Here is a 24,542-nt window from a genome sequence, read left to right on the forward strand (position 1 = left end):
GTAGGGTATCACTAAGTGAAAAAGACCACAACGTGCCGTCATAGTTTTTATTAAAATTAATAAAATAATATACAACACTACAACTTAATTCAATTAACTTAAAATAATGCTGACATAATTTCATTATTACATAACGTCCGATTTATAGTGACACAATCTTTGTGGTCATAATATGAAACATTTCAAACTTAACATGATACCTATCTTTACAAGGGGGTAGGCAGAAATCCTATCGACCACTGGTCATTTATGTAGAGGAAAGTGTACCTGACTAAGCTTACTTTAAATTGGACGTAGAAGCGAGACGGCACGACTGCGTCGTAGAACGCTGTCTCTCTCCCACAATAACATAGATTTGCTTTCAGATGTGGTGGGGATACCGCCGTAGCCCTTGGCTAGCTCATTATCAACAAAGTGTTTCTTCTTTAACAATTTTAGTTTATTTAGAAACTGCTTATGTTGCTTGTCATATGTAAAAACGTTCATGAAACAAATACTCCTTTTCATAAAGTAAAACTTAAGACAACCTTTCTGTTAATATTCGAATATAAATGAATGCATGGGCTAGTAAAACAAATTTTAAGTCGCCTTTAAATAAAGTTGTCTGTTTAATGGAAGCTTAAGACTTGAGAGTGGCTTAAATATTCAGTTATGACTCTAGATCACTATATTTTATGAAACATCTAGATTTAAGTTATTAAGAATTTAATTAATTCAATGGGACTTATTTGCTGAACTTCAAAGTATAGATAATCTGACTCAGGTAAATAGAACTCCGAGGTGCTAGTGGATCCTAGCGGGTTCTCTCTACATGCGTCGACTAATACAACTAACAAGTCGGATTATAATCCAACTGTATACATCCAGAATATATGAATAAATTGCATCACTTTTATTGGCACTAACCTACAAGGAACTCCAAATATCATTCATCAGACTTCCCTTTCTTTCCCGTCCCATATATCTTTTGACACAAGTCCAAGAACCTCCATTGATTCAGTTCCTCTGGTCTTTCTCTTACCATCGTTCGGTACTGAGTTCGAATCTCGGACATTTTCTTTGAACATGTTATAGCACTCTTGCTGAGCATTTCAGAAATCTCCAGCCAAAGATAGGTCCTTATATATTTGGGGTTCTTAAACTTGTCTAGGTTGCTTAGATACCATTCTAGAAGTTGTTCGGTTTCTTCATCGGTCCAAGTTTCCTCAATTCCTGAGTCTTCAACAATTGGTTTTGGTGTGTTTTCTAGTAAAAGTTTCACAGCCTCTTCTCTTGTCAAAATACTTTTTAAAAGATCTGAAAATGGTGTTTTCTCTCCAGCCACCTCATCTGTATTTAAATTGTATGCTTGTTTCAAATAGTTGATTTTATTGAAGACTTTAGTCACAGGTTCGCAAACGTAATTTGCTAGTTCGGTCCATAGGTACTTTTTCTCATATCTTGGGCTGACGAAATCCTCTATATTTTCCAAGTAGTACTGCAACGCTTGTTCTACTTTGCTATCAGGTAAAACGACATCTTTGTATACCTTTCCATCTTTCAAAGCCTTATTTTGTTCAGTTTTCAAGAACTTCGGTTTCAAACGCATTACTTTTTCCATTAATGTGAAATATGGAGTCTTTTTCACGTTAGGGTCAATTTCATCGATCTGTTTAGTATCATTGTGATTAGCCTTGAGCTTCGCGAACATTTTTCTACAGGAGAGTGGTGTTTTATCTCCTAACTTCGCGGCAATATCTGCCCACATATCTTTGGGGTTAATTTCTTTGCCTTTGTGAGATCTTACATAATTTATATAGAAGATTAGAAGGCGTTTCTTTGTGCGTTTAGTCCACTTAAGAAGTGGTTTGGGACCTACAACTTCGGTTTGTTCTGTTTGATCAGCTTGTTCAATGTAATCTGATGTGTTCTCTGTAATTTCTTGGTCTTGATGCTCTGGGCCCTGGATTATGATTTGAGCTGAGTCTATCTGTGATATATCTTCTCCTTCTGGTAGCACTATAATGCATTGATAGTCGTCTTCTGTAACAAATAATATTAAGGGTAAATAATTCAAAGTATGCTTGAACAACAATTGATATTAATTCTTTGAATAGATAATATATTATACTTTTGGTTGTATAATATCTTTAAGGTCCCAATTTTGAGACTGTAGGTCTCAAAATTGGGACCTTGAAGACTTACAACAAATTCATAATGTAATAATACTGAACACTCATAACAGTAATTAAGTGTTGCGTTTATGTTTAAAACGACTGGAGAAGTATAAAATAGTAATAATACCACTTAACTTATAAAGTACAAGCTGTTGCCCACGACTTCGTCCGCGTGGTTAGAAGATATAAGTTATAATTTATACCTGCCTTCTATCTATCTTGTAGGATTCAGTCAGCGTTTGCAATGTAAGCAATGTGTTTTTTTACGACCTCACATTAGAAACCTCAAAAATTGTAGCCTATGTGTTATTCTGATGTATAAGCTATATTGTGGTAAAGTTTCATTCAAATCCATTCAGTAGTTTTTACGTGAAAGAGTAACAAACATCCATACATCCATACTTACAAACTTTCGCCTTTATAATAGTAGTAGGATACCAACCTTCTTGTTCCACTTTCTCATCAGAACCCTCAATAGTCAAGTAAGTCCCTTGCTCATCGTCCACCTGCATAGCTTCCTGTCCATCCTCTTTAGCACTATAGATCTGCTCAAACATGTTAAAATACTTCCAAGATATCTTCACATCCGGATTCCGAGTCCTCATGGTCTTCAACTTCCTGTAAGACTTGCGAAGTTCTAAAAACTTCTCCTTACAAGAATTCTCACTTTTACCTATGTCGCCAGCTAAGTCCGACCATTTTGAGTTATCATCAACATTACTGTTTATTTCATCGAAGTGCTGTGAGAAATAGTTGATTAAAAGTTTTATTTCTTTAGCGGACCAGTCTTCGCTGTCATCAGAGTCAAGTTTGCCGTTCTTAAGCTTGGACTTTATCGCTCGGTAACCAAATACCTTTTTGCACAGAGCGTAGTAAGGCCAGAGTATGGGCATCTCTGGTTTGTTGATCTCTCTTTGAACGTAGGCTGTGTAGACTTGTTTTAGGTTTCTGAATCTATGGGCACATTGAGTGGCGGATATACCTATCTGTTTAGCTAACACTTCCCAGAGAGAATGTTTGTTTCGGTTAGTTGTGGAGAACTTATCTTTGTTTTTCTGGTAATATTCCAGTATTTTAAAGGCTTTAGAGTCGCCAGAGCGGCGTTTTGAGCGTTTCGTAAAGCCACGCTCGTCAAACGATTCTTCGTCCTCGGAGTAATCTTCAGCAGTATCTTCCATTTTTATGTTAACTCTCTTAACTGAAATAAAATTATATATTCAATTAAATTTGTATAATTTTTCATATTTCTGAAAGTGTTTAGCTACTAAAATCAGACAATTAACATTTGTTTTAATAACATTAATACAATTTCTTTGTATAGCATATTCTTAGGACGATTACGACATTTTGCTTAAAGTCTAAGCTTAAAGACTTCACATTACCTAAGTGTACCCAAAATAAAATTGTATTGTATTGTATATTATTATAAATTACAGTAAATAAATGTAGGAAATATATTCAAAGATTAACTTATACACAAATAATACTCACCACCAATCTTCCCACTATTATTTTTCTGTTGTTCATTCCCTTTATTTATCTCATATCCATCCAACAAGTTAGCATCCATACCATAATCAAATATTCTATCAAAAACTTCAATATATCTCCAATCAATCTGCATATCCGGGTTCTCTTTTTTATCATTCAAAATTGTCTTATACAGACTTAGAAGATCCTCCCACTGACTCCTACAGCTTTGCAAATTCCGATTCAACTTCTTTATAACGGCTGCCCAACAGACAAAGTGACAAATCAAGTCTTTATACATTTCTATGTTGTCATAAAAGAATTGCACCAGTTCGTCCAATTCGTCTGTCTTCCATACCTCCAATTGTTCAGGTTTGTTCATAATCTTAGCTATTTGGACTTGTATTTCTTTGGATATTATATTGTCGAATAGTATAGCCATTGGGTTTCTATTCCGTAAGTCGTATCCACCTTCGATATATTTTTCTAAATGCTGCTTTTTGAGTTCTTGGTATTTTTCCTTGCAAGCTTCAGCAGTCTTGTCAAGTAATCTACCAATCTCATTCCATAAGAAGTTGTTAGGTATAGTAGGATCCTCAAACTCGTCAAAGCAATCATAGCAATATTTGACCAGAACTGTCACTTCCGTAGTATTCCAGTCTTCGACTTCAGGAGGAGGTTCTGTTTCCGATATAGCTTCACTCTCAATCATTCTGTATTCATCACTTAAGTATTTTCTATGGAATTCCTCGTCACCTTCAAAGATCTTGTCAAATAAATCCATGTATGGCCAGTTGATGCCTTCGGAGCCACTTTCTCGTCTCTTGTCTAATAGCCTTAGATAATGCTGCTTATAGTTCAAGAACCGTTTCTGCCAGTACTCTCCGTCTTCTTCTCCTATCTCCGAAGCAATGGTTACCCATAACCCCCGTCGCCAATACTCTTGTTGAAAGTTATTCTTGTATTTCAAATACAGATTCAACATAGTTTCGACATTTTCATTGACCTTGGAGCGACTATTAACTTTCTTTACCACCATAACATTCTCAACATTATTGGGTTGTAATGCAGGGACTTTGATGACTTGAGTCTCAGATGGGGATGTCAATGTTTCAACTGTTATAACAGCACTTTCATCATGAAATACTTGATGACACAGTTCAAAGTATGGCCATTTTACATAGACCCCTTTTTGTATGTGTCCACAGATTTCAAAGTATTTCTCTTTCAAGCTTTGGAGTTTTGCATCACAAGCATTTGGGTTTTTTCCAACGAGCATTGTTTTACAGGCTACAGTCCAAAGATGGTTCTTTTTTGTAGAGCCTGTTATGAATGTCTGTTTATTGTCATTGTAGAAGACAAGGAGTCTTTTAGTTTGGTCCTCGGTCCAGTTGTCTTGCTGTAGTTGTTCTATTTTGATTTCATTAGGAACACCATCTGGTATAATGAAAGATGTATCCTGCTGAAGCTGTATTGCTTGGTTCTCTATACTTTCAACTGTTGTTAGTACTCCTTCTTCATTGCCCCCATTTTCTGTAATGGAAAATAAGTTATAATTAAGACTTGGCCATAGATTCAAAACCAACATCGCTAGTTTATAATTACTATGGTGTATTTTTATAGTATATATGGCATGTCTATTTACTCTATAAGAGTACAGAACTTGTACCTGCCACACTGCCACTTGTACTTTACACTTGCATTATTTCAGACAATATAAACTATAAAAAAAATATTAACACTTCAAAATTGTGATCTTTTGCCAACATCCTTGTATATAACTTTTTATAAGGATGTTCATATAAAACTTACCGTCAACATAGAAAAGCAAAATTTCTCCGTTACTCTGCATTTCTGTCTTCACAACTATTGGATCCATTTTCTGGAGCTACTTTAGAAGTTTCTGTCTGAAACACAAAATATTAGACTAATTAATTACTTTATAAAACAAGAATGGTACATAAATATCATTATTATAGTTCAATCATTACTTTGCTTGAACTAGAACAATGATTTTATGAAAGAAATTTGGTAGTTTAGTTACCATCAAAAATTTGAGGACATCGGACTTTATTTTACTTACAATTTACACTAATGGTAGAAGTAAATTGGACATCCTGGACGGAAAACAATAGATATATTGGAAGTGAAACAAAAATGTATGAGACAACTCCATGACAAAACTACTACTTAACTAATCTTTAAACTTCATTATAACAATCAATGTATCTATCCATCGCATATTTTAGATTTAACCTCAGTATGTGTTATAATATACAAAATGCACTATTATCAGCATTAATGTTTTTCATTTTTTTTCATATTGGCAGACTAAAAGGTCATTGTAAAAGGTCAAATCAATACGTCTAGATTTTCTAGAATACACACAAATAAGCAGATCACTGATCAATCTATTATATGGAGTAATTATTATTATTTATTGCTTGAAGTATTTCGTTAGAAGTTAACCTAATTTTAATTATACACCGGTTAAAAACTAGCCGTCACACGTAGCCATTTGGCGTTCCAAAAGAGATAAATAATTTATACCAACTGGCTACAATAATCTACAAACAATAAAAATATCGAATGTCTGATTGATTTTAACATTATTCCAAAGCAATTATACACAGACAAAGTATTCGCGACAGAAATGATTTTTCTACGTCTAAAAATCTGAACAGAACAAAAACATACAAGGCAATAGCTTATCATTTACTTTTAATTAATAATTTCAGTACTTACCTGAATTATGTATAGCGACAATATTTATTTTGATACAATTTGACATTGGCGGCCAAAACACTAAATGTTGATCGGAAATCAAAACATTATGTTTTCAAGAAGCGCAGCAATGCGGTATCAAAAAGCGTTTCGGTCCGCCATTTTGAATTTTGGACCGCACTCCAATTCTGCTTCTACAGATTAGGTCAGAATACATGAGCGTGCATGATTAGAATATTTTATTTTTACTTATGTAACTAGAATTGTAGCTTGAAAATTGGAATAATAACCGTTAATTAAGGGTAAAAAATTATTGAATCAATTTGTAAGGGTTTAATAATCTTATTGCTTCTTTGGAGTTGACTGCATTATAATCATGAAATTAGTTTTACCGCTATTTTGTTGGCGCAGTTTCGTTAAAATAATATTTTTTTTGTAATATATTATGTGCGTAGCCTTTCTTAAAATAGATAGTACATGGATAGTAATTAGAACCAGGAAAGCAAATTACTTTTTGAATGATACATTACCCCTATATAACAAAACACACATTTTTTATTTATTTTGGAATTGACGTTGGCCCCTCCTTCATTAAATTATTTGCATTTTTTTTAATAAATAATTTTCATTTTAGGTAACATTAAACTACAACAGTACAATCGAGTAAAAAAGTTCTACCAAAATAAATGGCGGATGTCATTATTGATTTTAAAGTAAAATTCTATTTACTTAATGAGAAAAACTTATGACTCTTTCATCAATTATATCGTCAAAAAATCGGTTTTGTATGTGAACTGAAATTTTGGACTGTTTTGGATTAGGCATTAAACAAGTTTCATCATTCATTTCATTTGTCAATTTGTCATGTAATTTGTAAGTACCTAGGTAGGTACTTACAAATTACATGCTTTGACAAGTTGGTAGAGAGGAAATATAAATCAAACAACGTTATTGGAAAGATTGAAAACATAATTTTATTTTCATGAACATTCGACAAATAAATATAAATCAGTCATTAACACATAAAATCATTGTTCGTCTGAATGTTAGTGTTTTGCAATTATGTTATAAATAAACAAAAACTAATTTATTCATATACGTTGGCAATCTTATTAAAATTATTGTGACATTATTTTCCAGTTTATAATACTGCTATAATAATATATAATGAAAAAAGAGCCTACCACCACATCATAAAGTATATATTGCAGGTGCGGAAGAGAAATGGCGCTATACGCCCTGTATTGCCGTCACACTTCCACTGCCATAATATAGTACTTTAAGTCGTGGTGGTAAACCCTGGGCTCCAATTCTGCTATTTGCAATGGCCTAATAATGAATGAAATTTGGCTTAAAATGACAATTTTCGTATTCTGTTGAGGCACTCGTTTGCAGCGATAAATCTGATCACGTGATATGTAGCGATAAAGCACAAAATGTTGAGCTTTGTCAAGGGATGTACCCTCAAGGTCAGTACAATTAAGTTCCAATTATTGCATTGGCAAAATGCTTAAGAGAATAGGAATAACTTCAAATTTAATTCAATTACCATTCATTCATCGGCCTTTGTAAAATAGCAGAATCGGGGCCCTGGTCAGGTTTACAGCCACACCATTATAAGAAGATTGTTTTCAGATCTATTCGACGCCATTTTGTTTCCAGCTACTGACATTATGTAGTACAGTCAACCGCAAATCAGTGGCAAATTTTAGAAATTATCAGAACGCATATTAATCTAGTCTCACCTGACCACTGATGAGCGGAGAACTGTACCTACTTTTCAAGCTTATTTAATACTGTTACAGATCTCTGTTAATTGGAAGTTACTCTGTGTAATATATTATAAAATTCTAATTAAGGTCTATGTGGTGTTGATATAATTAGCTAATATTATTTTGGTCACGATTTAAGACATTACTAATGATATGGAAGTATGATGTACTAAATGAGACACAGTTTGGTTTTTTCTTACCGTTTTAATTGTTATTTTCATAGGTAAGGCATAATTTATAACTTCAATAGCTGCCTGCCAGTACTGATTGTCAGTATACCGTTTTAAAAGTAGTTTATAAAGAAAACTCCTGTTATTAAAAACAAGAAAATTTCAGCTGCCAGTTGATTAACACATTGTCAGTAAGTGTTTCTAACCAAACCATTTAGATTTTTCCTTTAGTACAAATGCAGGAAGTTAGGTTAAATAAAATACGAATAACTGTATAAGACAATTGATTGGTGTTTTTAAATACATTTCTCTCTGACTACCCTTCAATATATGTACCTATATTGTATAATATTATATTTGAATGGAGTTATGAGAAGTGGTTATGATTTCAAATCAATCAAATCGTTTATTTGTGATTCACAGGTATAAGGTAGGTCTTAAATAAAATATGTTCATGCCGTGATCCGCCATACAGAGCATTCAAATGATTTATGATATAAAAGTTTTTAACTATTATTACTTATGGGGACATTTGGAGACGAGAAGTTTATTGTCATTTTTGTAGTTATTTAGGTATCATTTGCCACCACTTTCACCATTAAATTTATTCTATTTTTTCGCTTCACACATTTCAATAAATGATTTAAACTTTATAACTTACAGATTACAGAATTTTTTTATTTATACTGATTGAATTGATCGAAAATTACTAAGTACTTATATATAGTTAAAATTTGCTCAAAGGCCCACATATTTAAACCGTGGATTATATATTTGGCTAAGCAAACATCGCACTTGGTTACAATATCTGAAATCTCACATTTATTTGTACTCCTGCTCTTAAAATATACACAAATAGCTATCTACTGGTTACCGTTCACGTTAAAGCAAAACATCGATAATTAAAACTCGATTATGTAAAATATACAAAAATATTTTAAAGTCAATTCCAAAAACTATGCAAGTCAAAATGAAAGTTGATTATTAAATTGCAAAAAATTATAAACAAAATAAAATATTGTACAGTTTTTGGTACCGACTTTACCTAATAAAACACCGACACATACAAATCTTACATGTGACACACAAATATTTCTAAAACGATATAAATAAAGCATGATTATTAAATATTAAATGACCAGCATCTTTTATAAAACGGTCTACAAAACTAGTTGACGTTTGAAACTAATAGATGGCACTATTATCAATTACGATCATATAGTAAGTACATTATGTCTAGACATTGCACGTTTTAATACATTCAACTTAAAATTAATTGATATTTAGACAACCACAAAAATAAACTCTACATGTGGTAAAAAATATTTATAAGTCAACTGATTCATTTCGTAACATTTTTGTGGTTGACTATACATGAAAATAAAATAATTAATGATAGAAAAATCAACATCTCTCACTTTTCGTCAAAACGTAAATATTATTTAATTATTTTCAGTTACAACATAAAATAATCTTAGAAAAAAATGGTTATTTCTAAAATAAGAGGTTTTTTTTTAATGAAATTTGTTTAACCTTAAATACAGAAGCATAATGACGTTAGATAAACGCGGGAATTGAAGATTATATTTTTTGTGTAGATCATGAAAAAATGTATGAAAGCATACTTTAAATTCAAATTGCTAGATGTAATTTGATAAATTATTAATTCAATGACATGTTATCTTTCATTACTAGACACATTTTGAAAATAAAATTACATGTTTATACTTACTTAATTGAATTAAAAAATATTTCATTTAGATTGACTACTCAAACATTCTAGTTCGAAAATAAAAAGAAGAATGATACATAAAGCAGTATCATGAACTACTTTGGCACTGGGTTTTGCCCCAAAAACTATAAGTTTTTACTTAAATAAAATCTTATCAGAATTCACTATGGATGTCAATCATTTGATCGACTATGGTTTCCCGTATAGATTTAATCTTGATTGCGATCAAAACACATGATCAATATACATTTAACGTCAATCCGCCATCAATGTTTTTCAAATCGTACCATTTATGAGGGCTATGATTCAGCTATTTATAATGTCCGATATCGGACATTGTAAATAGCAGAATTTGATGCCGATTGCAGATCGTGATTGATATTCACTTGCCTGCCTAAATCGGTTTAGATTAATTTGATAATTAAATCAAATCAAAATACTGTCATATAAATTTCACCGATTCTTCTATTTAAATTATCACTATTATTATTTGGAGTTCTGTCTATTGTACTATGTTTTAATTAACTAATCCCGCAGTCAATATTTACAAAGAAAACCATTCTGCTCTATTTAGCGTTAGACTATATAACTCATATACCCGTGTCTACACAACAGCTAAGCTCAAATATACATACAATATAAATATCAAAACATAGACTATTATTGGTAGAAGAAACAAACAGGCTAAACAAATCTACCATCACCTTTCATCTTAAGCTTTTTAAAATAGGAATTTAGTCATTGTGGAAGCAAGACGGCGATATGCGCATTGTATAGCGCGGTCTCGCTTCCACAATGGATACAGTCCCACGTAAAGAGTTCTTAGTGCGGGTACTCAAGGCATTTTTGTTCAAAGAGGTTATATTAGCATGTAGGCTGATAGAGTAGACGCTTTTGAGCTTCCTTCATCTGTCAATTAGTTACGACTGTCAAGACCTCAATTTTTCTTCGCATTACGTCATACTTTATGTCTAAATTCTTGCATGACATAGTTCAATATTTTTCGAAGGCTCATGACAGTTGCCGTTGATGAATTTTTTTAGAGTTGGTAGTAGGCCATCAATTTTGAGTATAGCAAGAAACCTGTTCCTTTCTTTTACCAAGTCTGACAAAAGCTCAATGTTAAGCACTTATTACCATACTTCGCACTTATGTGTCGGGTTCATTTTTGACCCTATAGGGCAGTGAAACGTGTCGGAGAATTCCTTTAGATTGGCTATGGGCCCTATGACCCTGTACTTCGCGATGGTATGGTCATCCTTTTCTATTTGCATCTTAGTTGATTCTTTGGTCATTGCGGAACACCATACCTAGAAAAAGTAAGGTTTATTAAAATTTATGTAAAATAAATCTTGTAAAACATACAAACGACTTGAAACAAAAGATCTTGAGCCTAATTCGATGAAATTTTGGTGCAGAGTGAATGCATTCTGTAGTTACAAACATAAATATAGACCCGAAGAATTGATAACCTTCTTATTTTTGAAGTCGGTTGGAAAGAGATCTAATCTCCGATATATTATGTTAATGTTTATTGATTGTAATACATGGCAGACAATTCTAATATTTTCTGATACAAAAAAGGCAAAGGGAGATTTGCAGAGAATGTCAAAATGGATATGTTTGATTTACATCAACTCAATCCCCATGGTCCGTCCTTTCTAGAGGAATCCCTTGTACATCCCTGGTATATGCTCCAGCAAGTCTTTGATTCCTCACTCTCTTAGGCAGTGAGAAACAGGGACCAGAGAGGTGGTTGTAAAGTGCCCACTCCATCTGGTACCCAAGTAAACGTCCATATTCTATACCTGGGCAAAAGAGATGAAAAACAGCTGCCGATCGTTGTACTTCAGTCCGGGTAATGTCAGGTTAACTTTGGTGTTTTTACTGTAGTCCAAATAGGCGTGGAAAGAGGCTTTCAGGCCACCGTTGTCAGCGATATTTTCTCCTAAAAAATTATTAAAAAATATTTATGAGGACATTCAGTACATTCACAAGATGTTAGACAGTTTTAGATTTCCCTATAGGCCAAATAAGCTCAGACAAAACAGGGTAGCAAAATCGAGGTTTTTTTAGTCGTCGCTTTTTCTTTTAACTATAAAAACTTATACACACTCCCAGCCGGCGGCGACGCCGAATAATTTTTGATGCTTTATTTTAATTACCCATTGTTTTATTTTACGTATATATCTAGGTTGTAGATGTTTTAGTCACAGTTGTAGTATATGGTTGTTTTTCGTTTACCAATCAGCGAATCCTTACCGAGTGTCTGCTTTCCATTGAGATTGTGTCCATCGACCGTATAGCTGGAATACTGTTTTTGTATACATTCCGCTCGCTTCTTGAATCTGCCTATCGTTGCGTTGTTCCACCACTGGTTCAAGTTGCCGAATCTGAAATCAGAAGTAGACGTAACGTTAAGAAATATTGCTGAAAAATTCACATGGATCACGAAAAAGTTACATCAAGCAAGCTCGTAAAATTATCCCTGAAATGAAATGAAATTATTTATTCTGTATATATGTATATGTATCAGTTTATTTTTTTTCAGATAGACTATATTTCTCATCGAACTACCCTATAACCATATCATGAGAATTCTTTAGGTAAAAGAAAAAAATGTGTCTCTCTAATTCTATCTAATCTTTTCATTCATCCTTAAAGCTTTCTTTTTGACAACCATCGTTCGTATTCCCTAAGGGTACAATCAAAATTAAACCATAAACTAAGACCCAAGTGAATTAACAGCAATCATTCATTTCCTTAACCTGCATATAATCAAACTAATATAAATGTCTAAAGTACCTGTCATACTCCCTCCCTTGATCATCAAACGCGTGCGTCAACTCATGACCCATGACCACTCCCATAGCTCCGTAGTTGACGCCCTTAGGGTTGTCACCATCGTAAAACGGTAGCTGTAGGATGCCGGCAGGAAAGACGATCTGGTTCTTAGTTGGAGTGTAGTAAGCGTTCACAGTTGATGGAGTCATGCCTGGGGTAAAAGGATTTTAAATTAGTATTTTAATGGGTTCTAGACAAAAAATAACACGCAGTCCAGGCGTCAATTTAAAGAAGTACCGGTATCAGTTCTAGCTGAGTGAGATTTCTATAATAGGTATTGTCAAATGAAACACTCGACTGTATGGAGACGATAAGTCAGAGTCACGTGACTTCGAAACAAAATGTACTTTCCATACGACGACGTTAGGCATAAGCTTAAGGGGTTTTTTTCCAAAATTTACATTTAAAGATGAAAGAAGTTCAGTTCACGACCCCGCTGCTAGCTAGCTCATCCCTATAAATACGCTTGAGTAGACCGTCATGTCTAACAAAGAACTCATGTCTTACCCCACTTAGTCTTGTTGACAGGCTTGTCCAGTTTATTAAGGTCGTTCTTTAAGCTGTACACGTTATAAGCGATGTTATTTTCAAAGTACTCGTTCGGTTTCACCTCCAGTTCTTCATACTGCTTATCTAGTTCCGCCTTGTGAAGAATATAGTCAGGGAAACCTGGTTGAAAGAATATTCATAAAGATGCCATCATTAGATATGACAAAGGGACATATAACCTCAAAATCATGCGCATTTAAAAGCCATGCGGACAACACTACGGAAACAAAAACAAACGTACATACAACTAGCGTAAAATTAAATAAATGATCTTTTACTAGCATTTCCAAAACAAAAAAGGACACCACTTTAAGCTTAATTAACATCCCAACAAAAATAAACTGAAAGAGCATTAAAAAGCGAAAAATATAAACAAAAAAGATCTTAAAAGATTTGACTACAGAAATACATAAAAGTAAAAGGACTGCATCCCATTCAGGCTAATGTCAGTTGCAGCCTGACCTTTGCATTATCCCAGAGTACATAAATAGCAGCCTAAGATTTAGGCCATTTAAAAACCTCCTCCTAAGGTATACCTCGAAAGCCTCCTATACTCCATTTACCAGTCATTTGACCCATTCATGCCTCCCTTCCATTGCGCCAGACCCCGAGGTTCGAAAATCTAAAGACATTACATGTTTTACCGATCATATCTGTGATGGCATCCGCCTTGATTTCAGCAGCCTTCCGGGTTTCAGCGTCCATCCAGTCCAGGTTTTTCAGGTTCCTCTTGAAAGCATTCCTGATGTTGTTGATCATTATTTCGCCTTGAGTCTTCGCTTCGCCGTGGAATACTTCGCGGACGAACATGGCGCCGACTGCGAACCCTGAGGAAGGAGGAAAGTTTTTGTGATTTATTAATGGAAATGTGTAAATGTGTATGATGTTTATTTTGGACCTTAGCAAACTCGCCAAATTTGTTCTGAATTATTAGAGAAGCATTTTCAGCCAAATTTGTGGGATTCAAAACATTTTTTTTTACATCTCTACACTCTGGTTTGCAGATGAAGAAACCGTATTTAAGTATTATTTTAACTATGATCCTTTCATAAATGACTTTGAGTTAATTCCTTTAGTCCATAATTCTCAAAAAAGCAGTCATGTCGTACGCTACCGGTGTCCAGTCGACTATGAACCTTATGTTTTACCCATACTAAAATTACTTTATTAGCCAACCCTAGGATGAACTTACCAACAGCATTATTAGTGTCAGTGACGCAGTAGCGCCAGGACTCCTCCGTGCCCTCCGAGCCGAACAGCGCCTTCCTCAGGATCTTGGTGGCGTCGCGGAACGACTTCGAGAGGTACGTCGACAGCGACCGCGAGACTTGCCACATCATGTAACTTGTGAGGGTTCTGAAACGGTAGAAATAGAACAGATGAGAATTGTTGATGGCGGGATTAAGTAACACGTAAATTTGGATATTGAAATCGATGGAACTGTTCTTATTTTCAAGTCTTTGCCGTGTTGGCATCGATGATTTTAAAGGGAATGAAGAGTTTTGGACAACTCACTTCAAATATTTTTTTTTGCGTGGTAAGTTTCATGTAAAAGATAGATGTATGTGTAATTATAGACTACCAAAGCTACACTTCATTACTTCATTTGATAATCTTACTTAAAAGATATTCGACTTGTCTCGTATCTTCTTGTCTTGAAATTTTTTGACAATGCTCATTTTCGAACCAAATTTTGCTTGAGAGAACTAAGAAGAGAAAAATTACTCACCGTTGATCTTCTTCACTCTTGCTATATTTCTTTATAACCTTCGTGAGATTTTTGAAGTATTCTGGCGCGTAAACCACTATTCTTTGAGTATCAGGTATCTATGAAACAAAAGAAACATTGAATAACGGAACATTAAAATAACAGTTTGCTGAAAGCTGAACCTCAAAGATGTCAAGTAATTCATTGTGAAACACTCCAAAAAATAAATTGCCATATTAGACTTTAGTAGCCCCATTTGAACCTCTCCATTAGACACCAACCGTAACCATGGTTCTTCATCTGGTAGATTCGAAATAAAGTACATTCCTTTAATGCCAATAAAGTATCATACTTACAGTTTTATTAACCAGCTTAAAAGCATCATTGAAGAACATAGTCCAGTTCATAAAAGGGACCTCTTTCTGCCATTGTCTTATCGTATAAGGGTTATACAGCCCCTCCTCATCTCTCCGGTCTTCCGAAGGCGTTGTTATATTAGCCAGTTCCGTTTCAAATAGGATCACTTTGTTCATTTGAGCTTTAGCCTCAGTTTTGTTTGCTCCTAGGAGTACACATATTCGGGTCATGTAGTCTAGATATGCGTCTAGAACTTTTTTATGAGCTGTTCTGTTGAGGTAGTTGTCGCGAGTAGGTAGATTTAGGCCTCCTTGGTCGAGCTGAAATGTTAATGGGTTTTCTTTTTAATTGAATTGTAGGTAATATCGTTTTGAAAATTTTATGGTGCTTAAATAAGATGACAATCAGGCCGGTTACAGGTTAAAGTTGTTGCAGTAATCAAAGAGATATACTGCTCTCAGTTTTGGATCAGGTTTTTTTTTGAAGATGTGGTGGTGGTATTAACTACCTAATTTATTTATATTTCATGATGCAACGGTTTACTATCGATCCAGTCACGTCAGCTCGTGATTAAGGACCTCGGTTGTGTCCGAAACTAATCGGGTAATCCCGATAAATATGCGTGAAAAAGCTTTTCTTCCTTTTACCTAATGATTGATGGGATAGCAAAAGTAGTACTTACAACAATGACATGTTTGGATGAGTTCCGATCGTCTTCTGTGACTGCCCAATTGAACAGACCTCCCAGGTTGTATCTGTATAAATAAGTAGCTATAGGGGATCAGATAGAAGATCTACGACGTCTTAGTTCGTATAAAAAGAAATGCATTTTAATTTAAAAAAAAATTATCAAAATACTTGTACTCATCACTACCGGCTGGCAATATTGCCACGTTAAATTTTAATGACAGTTTGTCAAAACGGCTAAACCGATTTTAATGAAATTTGGTTCGTAGGTAGCTGTCACCTTAGATAACCGCAGGCGACTTATATCCGACTTCGCAACTGCAGGGTTATGTTTTAGCAGCCATAACCGACATCCAAGCACGAGCAAGATACAGCTAGTATGCACTAGATTTTCCAACTCACGTGTTCTGAACATCTTGAACCAGCTTCTGAAGATCCCAGGGCTGCTTGGTAACAGTGGTGGGCAGGATATGCCAGCCGCCCAGCTGCTTGATCACGGATACCAGTGGCTTCTCTCCAAGTTTCTCAATAGTCTCGTTGGTGTCTATGCATGCATCGTAGTATATCCTGGCTTTGGCTTCCGCGTCAATTGGATTTGATATGTTGACTTTTTCTGGAATTTCAGAAACGAATGGTTTAATGGAATGTTCTTTAAGAATTGTATCTTGGAACAGATTATTCAGCAGTATTATCTTTTTAGACAATTATGAATGAGTTCGGTATTTCATTAATTAATTCAACTCAATTTATGACGGTCTCCAACCCCCTCCCCCTTCCGAAGTTCTCAATTCGACGGAATGTAATTTTAAAATTTCACTTTCTTTTGACTTAGTTATTATCTACTATAATAAAAAAACGCGCTTAACATATCTAATATTTAAAATGAAGATTTATAAAAAAACATGAATATTATAAAATAGCAACAAACTCTGTTTACTCATACATGGCAAATAATAGCTAGCATCATAAACGTATCAGTTGAAAACCTGTTACGTATGAAAGACGTCAAAACACCAAAAACACATACATTGTAATAATAACTATTCACACAACAACACATTATGTTTGAGATACATTTTCTTGTAGTTTACACTCCTAATATTTGTAACCACAATACAGGATAAACAGAAGGTCAACTCTTTAATATTCTTAGGTATTTCGACCACCCGGGTAGCCGAGTGGCTAAGGTCACCACATCAAATCCAGAGGGCTGTGTGTCGAGGATTCGACTCCCTCATCTGGACAAGTGTTTGTGTGATCCACCAATGCTTGTTCTGAGTCTGGGTGTATTTGTGCATGAGACTTTGATTAAGTCCCGATGGGTGACCATCATTGTCATAAATAATTTCTCCGTGTTTCGGACGGCACATAAAATTGTCCCGGCTGTTTATCATACAATCTTGACAGTCGTTATAGGTAGCTAGAAGCTAGAAAGTCTGACATCAATTCTAACTAAGGGGTAACTTATTGACTAGATAATTGGGTTGAGGAGGTCAGATAGGCAGTCGTTCCTTGCAAAACACTGGTACTTAGCTGAATGCAGTTAGACTGGAAGCCGACCCAACATACATAGTTGGGAAAAGGCTAGGCCAATGATAACTGCGATTAAGTCCATCTTAACTATTTTAATTAGCTTTGATTTGAAGGGCAATCTTAAACTATACTAATCTGGCGCCTTTCTAACAGTTTTAAAATGGGACTTCTGTTTCATTTTAACTGTGGTACAATAGGTATGTGAAGATATGTAGGGAAGTACCTTCATTTCTGAAAAGCCGAAATGAAGCGATAAACGATAGAACTCGATTTAATTCACAATAGCATTCTAATGTTTTGTGGTAATACAAAAATAAGTTAAACAAATTATTAATGTAAATACATATTATGTACAAAATCTATTTGATATTCGATAGTAGAAGCATAAATAATAGGAAAACCCTGAACTTCCCGATGACAGGGAATAAAAAGGTGCTACAAAGGTACAGCCTGTGAATCCGTCATCTAGCGACTACTTACTTATAGTTTTTCACCATTTCGGCTTTCGCTAATCATGTTAAAAAATATTGTATATTTTTGCTAAAAACTAAAAAAAGTGTTCTAAAGCAAAAACTGATGGAGATTCTAGTCCGTTTTTACGGACAGGAATATTTTAGAACTACGCGTCTAAAGACATCACTGTAACTTTTTAAAGTGACTGAAAATGGGCCAAAATTCTTTTGAACTTTACCCTCTGCTAAACTTCTAGACGCATCAAATATTCAAGTAATCGGATAAAGGAAAATGCAACTGAGTATTAGATGCTGATATGACAATACGCCATTCCTTTGACGTGGGATGAAACCTTACTTACACCTCAAAACAAAAGAAGTTTCCTTCTATAATAAAGTATCTACCAGATCTACGTTTATCCCTCAGTATTTTTATCCACCCATGTGGTTTGCGCTGACGTAATACCATTGTTTGACAACAATAAAGTTATCTTGATTGTACCATCGTACCACATTGTTACGTCACCAGATTATATCTTCAAGACCGTGTATTGCGGTGCTAAGATTATCTGATAATGTTCTTCTTTTTAATATGTTAGAGGCCATTTGGAAAACTGTCATTTGTATATTTAGTTTTTGTGAAAATTTGTTGAACTATAACCAAGTGGTAAAGGTCGTTACGCCGAACCTACAGTGCACGATGTGTAGCGGGTTCGATCCCCGCTTATACTCGCGTGTGGCCAATGGCCAGAATCCTCTAAAAATATCTTTGTATAACAATAAACTGTACACACTACAGACTGCGAAACATTTTCGAAATACGCAATACGAAAAGTTCAACAATTGGATAAGTATGAGTAATACTTATCTAATGGTGTGCAGCATTTAAATAAAGATAGGTTTAGCTACTAGTATTAAGAAAAACCCTCCACAAATACATAGTTAATAGAAAATTTCTATTTCGCCGGCGGGGAACTCCTTGGGCACAGGATGAGAGTTAGTTAACCGGCGCAGACGTCGCATCCGCCGCTTCACTGCGCGTGCGCATCGACGATTGTTCATTTTAATACTCGAACGAACTGACCAATACCCATTACTAGTAGAGTATTTTTGTTTTGCGTACATATTATTTTCTCTTTCGCTACTTTTCTGTATTAAGTTTTTTATTAATTAAAACACTTCTTAATTTAATTGTGGGTGGCATTGAATACCTAACTTACGTATAAAGAAATTATTATTTAGGTCAATACTATGATCAGCACATTTTCCAACTACTTAAAAATCTATACAAAAAGCAGATGAAAAATCTAATGTCCTTATGAAGAGCCCCGGCATTAAGTAACAAAATTATTGTTGTTCATTCTCAAAAAATCAACTTACCCAGAGCATATCGGATGATCAACTGGTTCTGCAGCTCAATCTTACTGAAGATCCCCCAACTGGATTTCCCTTCAGGGATAGGGTTGTTCTTGATCCAGCCTCCGCAAGCGAACTCGTAGAAGTCATCACAAGGGTCCTGTGTTTCATCCAGAGCTCTGATGACTTCGCTAGCCGTGTATATGCAAGAGCCCTTAAGGCACACTTGGTCTGGAAGAAGATAAATATATAATTACTAATTAAATTAGCTTCTGTTTGAAAAATTAATGTCTGGTTCCCGAAATAAATCGTTATCCAGCGAATGAGGCATTGTGGTAATCTTTGTCATCTTGTTTTAAGTAACTCAAGGTTTAGTAATTTTAGAGAACTGCATATTCTTGATGCTCTCACAGGAAACCTATATCTATTTAAAATAAATGAGACTGAGAAGAACTGCTTTCGGAGCTACGCCTCAAACTCTAATAAATCCACTAAGCATAGTGAGCAAGGACTTGAGTCTGTGGATTAAGTTCTAGATTACAACAGCAGAATTAAATAGTCACTCGAAGATGTCTCGACTAACAACCATATAATTGTACATGTGTATTATTTAATAACGCGCGTGCCAAACGAATTGATGGTTATAGTCCATAGGATTGTTACGACTCATAAAATTGATTCATCATCGGCCTAGCCTTTTCCCAACTATGTTGGGGTGGGCTACCACTGGTAGCCCACCCCAACATAGTTGGGAAAATTATTGCCCTCATAAAGTATAAAGTACGTTTACCCAAAATAAAGTACAATACTTTATTATAAAGTACGGGTGGCAACCCTAGCTACCAGTCCAACCAATTTCAGCTGAGTACCTGTGTTTTACAAGGAGCGACTGCCTATCTGACCTCCTCAACCCAGTTACCTGGGCAACACAACACCCCTTGGTTAGACAGGCTGTCAGACTTTTTCAAGCTTCTGACTACCTGTAACGACTGTCAAAGATGTAGGAATAACAGCCGGGACCCACAATTTAACGTGCCTTCCGAAACACGGAGGAACTCGCTATGACAAAGATGGTCACCCATCTATGGACCAACCGCGTCAAGCATAGCTTAACCTGTGATCGAATCACTTATGCGGTTATAGCACAGCCACGAGCTCCTCATCATATTGTATATATATACTCATAAAATTGATTATCTAGAACATTTGTTACATTGTTTTCTGTAATTGAATCACACGCACCAGTGTCTTCAAGAGGTCATTGATTTTGTAAGTCACTTTAAAATGAAGGTAAATCTTTTGCCTGTAATACTATATAGATCATACGTCCCTATGCCGGGCACAGGCCTCTTCCCACATAGTTAAGGTTTGAGCATTGATCACCACGCTAGCTCTCCGCGGGTTGGCGATTTCAGATTACATTTTTTGAAATCTAGGTTTAATCTAAGTTTTCCTTCACCATTAAAATAATTAAGAAATAAAAAAAATAAAAATAAAATTTACTACTTTTTTGTAGTGTCATCTCCAATGTTAGATCTGTTATTAACTTAATCTTTTGTCAGGCAAAGCCTTCTACAGTGTAACCCTTTTTTAATGTTGTCAAATGTTTCTTACACCAAGAGCATTGTAAGTTTTATCATAAATGAAACAGTAGCTGCGCTTAACCGATAGTCACTTAAAAATGTTTTTTCCCTTTACCCAAAATTGGAATCATTGGAGCAATTCTTCAGAAGATCTCTTTGGTTTTGGTTCATTAAATATTGCTTTAAATATTTTTTTGGCATTTCCTAGGAATTGGAATTACTTTGGATGATTCCTTTGGGTTGGATAAATTTTCCTGGTTTTGAAAAACTTTACCGAAGACCAGTTCCAAATAATATTTTTAGCAAAATATTCACCTTTGCTCTCAGGCTGGTAGCAGGGCGGGACTGGCAGGTAGGTAGGTCCTCGCATGGTCAGCAGAAGCGTGATGGTGAGGAGTACTGCCACGAAGAGGACCCCAGTCGCTATCAGCAGTATCCGCTCCAAACGCGTTCTCTGATGCCAGCCGATAAACGACACACCCTGAAAACAAAACAAGTTCAGGAGGAGTGAGAAAGAAGACAGCAGAATATAGACCGTCATCACGCTCTCACAACAAGAAAAGTTTTGCATTTTTTGTATAAAACACGAAGAATTTAATACTTGTGTCGCGGGGTTTCACAAACATTCAAATCATATGCACAAAGACACCCAGACTCAGGACAAGCATTCGCGGATCACACAAATGCTTGTCCCACGCGGAGACCGAAACCGAGACACGTCGTCTTCGCTCATTCGACTTTTACAGCACTTCTTATTCTTTCGGATATCAGGATTTAAATAAAATTAAGCATCCCAGTCTGTTGGACATAATACTTTTCCTAGATACAAAAGTTTTTAATTAAGCCAGATAAATGATCGACCTTCAAGCCGAAGGTCGATCATTTATCTGAGTTGCAAAACTTCTCAATTTTTCTATTCTCCCATTATAATCAATGTTCCATTCAACATTTTTGAGCCATTTCATCAGCTTTCTCACATCCAAATCTGTGCTTGACGTCACGAGATTTCTCAAACGGAAGTCTTAACGAGTAACGTCATTTTGTTCGAGATAACCGTCTTTTGTTATGACCCTTAATCGTCGAACACATAATGAGAGTACTGTATTCAAACAGATTAGAGTTTCTGAGTAAAGAGTGAATGAAATCATTGTTGTTAGCATCGGTTAGTAGTCCAAGTTCATTAAATCACGATTTATAAACAGCGTTTGAGGCAAACAGAGTTCTGATTATTTTAAGTTCGAATTCAGATTTGGGATCTTGGTAAGTAAGAGTTCAAAATTTAGAGAAAGAAAATAGTCAATTTCTTATTAAAGAATCTGTAACAGAGCGCAGAAGAGCCGAGTTTCCAAAAATTGTGAAACGTTATAATACTTCTTCCTTTCAGTTTCGATAAATATGTAATTTAAGCAAGTGGTAAAGTAAAATAGCGTGGGGAAACCTGGATATCTGCAACTAGCAAAGCGATCAATCCTCAATCCTTCTCTTTATAAAAAGAGGCCGTTGCCCATCAGTGGGACATCTGGTGCGCTTAGCCAGGAGTCACAAGTTCAATGTCTGAGGTTTAAATATTTTCACTGAATTATTTGTATTCAATTGCGCATTATAGATAAAAACTATTCAATAAGAGGTATGACTTAATAAAAAGTATTCAAAATGTTATAAATATTCTTCAAGATTCGAAAGCTTAGACTTACAATCTATCCATGCCGTAATACACCTCGGCTGACCTCATTGCAGCGTGATGAATCCTCGACTCGGCAAATATCCGTACATTTTCCAAGAAAATTTATTTTCCGAGTAAAATGTAGGGAGCGAATCAAATCATGTGGATCTAATGAAATCTGAGGAATCTTGGTATGTAGAGCAAATCTGGGGGTACGTGACCAAAAATAATTCGGTTACATTCATTTGCATGAGATGTTCAGGCTTTGATTTTCAGCTTGGCTGGGCAAGGAGGTATGTTTTCAAGTGTCTTACTTTGGTTGCTACCTAAACCATTTTGTTGTGTTTTTTAATGCTGTCATTAAACAATATTGTGGAATTTTCTTTACCGAGTAAGTCCGTATTTTACATAGTGGGTAGTGACGATGAAAGGGTAATTTTAAAATCTACTATAATGGTATCGAGATTTATTTGTTAGTGTCATAGGTATCATCAGCCTAACCTTTGTTCAACTATGTTGGGGTCGGCTTCCATACGGTTCTATGCACCTAAATACCAGTGTTTTACAAGGAGCGATTGCCTATCTTTCTCAGACCAGTTACCTGGATAACACTATCCCCCTCAGTAAGACAGACTGTCCGACTTTTTAACTATTTATATTGTCAAACATGCACGGAGCGACCGCATAGAGCTCAGCTTTACCTGTGTTTAATCAACTTGCACAGTTGTAGTGTAGCCACGAGCTTCTTGTGGCAGAAGTAGGTAAATTAATCCCTATGAAATTTGCAAGGGTTATAAATATTTCGGCGTTTTCGTCATCTCACGGTCACCAGTGGTGTCTCATTGTATCTCGTTACTATTAATGTAATCAAAACATTTCCTTTCTATAAACACCAAAAAACTTTCCAGAAGTAATTTTCTAAGAACACCTATTTACATAAACATAATTAAACTTGTTCAAATACTGTAAGCAAACAAGATTGCTTTTAAAAGTTCTACGCCACCTGCTTTACATCATGAGATGATTGAGGGAAAATTAACTTTCTGACTATTAAGTAAGGTTTAAAATTAAATGTGTTTAAGAGTTGTCGGTTATTTCTTTCTTAGACACTGTACGATAGTCTTTCGTGGTGACCTTGCGGTTCTGTGAACTGATTTGTTTACATGAGGTTGCAGGTTTCATCATTAGCTTCTAAAAGTCACATCGGTACCTGATTTTTGCTGCATTTGGTTAGATTGGAAGCCGATCCCACCATGTTGGGAAAAGGAAATGATGATGATGAATATTTGACATTTTGTAACTATACCTAATAATAAATATATTTTTTTACATTTCACTTAGCTACAAGAAAATATCATTATCCCTTTTAAAGGAGTAAAACGTGCCAGTGTTCCTTCTTTGAATGGCAATTCCAAATCTTTTGCCTTCTGATCAAGGGTGGAGTGTTCCAAACGCTAGGTGAGTTCCATTTTTTTTTATTATATAAGAAATTACTGACTGTCATTAAGGAAAAGCCTGCTAACGAAGTCTGTTTTCCAAATACAGAAGTCTCTTATTAAGCAACTATGTCGATTAATACCCTTTACGGGCCTTTCGCAGCTGTGATACATCTATTAGTACTACTTTGATTCTACACGCTCCATGCGACGCATGCATCAATTATGTGTAAAATTCGTTGGCGAAGAGTCGCCTGGGAATGTAGTTCCCAACTATGTTTAAATTCTATGAAATTGCAACATAATTTTGGGTGTAACGACCGTTCTGGGTAATAATTGTTGTATGTTTA

The 24,542-nt window shown here is 35.2% G+C and overlaps 2 protein-coding genes across 5 annotated transcripts in view; both read right to left on the bottom strand.

Moving 5' to 3' along the window:
• On the bottom strand, window positions 1-6,538 carry LOC113498285. Its single transcript, XM_026878240.1, has 5 exons — window positions 6,372-6,538; window positions 5,439-5,533; window positions 3,648-5,159; window positions 2,599-3,354; window positions 1-2,022 (listed from the first exon to the last, which is right to left on the bottom strand). Exons 2-5 carry the CDS (start codon window positions 5,503-5,505, stop codon window positions 926-928), a joined length of 3,432 nt encoding a protein of 1,143 aa, XP_026734041.1. The 5' UTR covers window positions 5,506-5,533; window positions 6,372-6,538; the 3' UTR covers window positions 1-925.
• Window positions 6,539-7,301: 763 nt separating this feature from the next.
• Window positions 7,302-24,542, bottom strand: part of LOC113498286 (endothelin-converting enzyme homolog) — a 78,786-nt gene continuing 61,545 nt past the window's right edge. For 3 of the 4 annotated variants that reach the window (XM_026878243.1, XM_026878241.1, XM_026878244.1), the window contains 13 exons: window positions 21,409-21,574; window positions 19,535-19,741; window positions 16,572-16,782; window positions 16,165-16,237; window positions 15,482-15,802; window positions 15,147-15,244; window positions 14,610-14,773; window positions 14,053-14,244; window positions 13,376-13,537; window positions 12,830-13,019; window positions 12,287-12,417; window positions 11,833-11,972; window positions 7,302-11,334 (listed from right to left, as the gene is read on the bottom strand). In XM_026878243.1, the coding sequence (XP_026734044.1) occupies window positions 11,158-11,334; window positions 11,833-11,972; window positions 12,287-12,417; window positions 12,830-13,019; window positions 13,376-13,537; window positions 14,053-14,244; window positions 14,610-14,773; window positions 15,147-15,244; window positions 15,482-15,802; window positions 16,165-16,237; window positions 16,572-16,782; window positions 19,535-19,741; window positions 21,409-21,574 (2,232 nt within the window). In that variant the 3' untranslated portion in view covers window positions 7,302-11,157. The remainder of the gene's footprint in view (window positions 11,335-11,832; window positions 11,973-12,286; window positions 12,418-12,829; window positions 13,020-13,375; window positions 13,538-14,052; window positions 14,245-14,609; window positions 14,774-15,146; window positions 15,245-15,481; window positions 15,803-16,164; window positions 16,238-16,571; window positions 16,783-19,534; window positions 19,742-21,408; window positions 21,575-24,542) is intronic. The other variant, XM_026878242.1, reaches the window with a different exon arrangement.

Source organism: Trichoplusia ni, chromosome 10, assembly GCF_003590095.1.
Source record: "Trichoplusia ni isolate ovarian cell line Hi5 chromosome 10, tn1, whole genome shotgun sequence".
In the NCBI taxonomy this organism is placed as follows: Eukaryota; Metazoa; Arthropoda; class Insecta; order Lepidoptera; family Noctuidae; genus Trichoplusia; species Trichoplusia ni.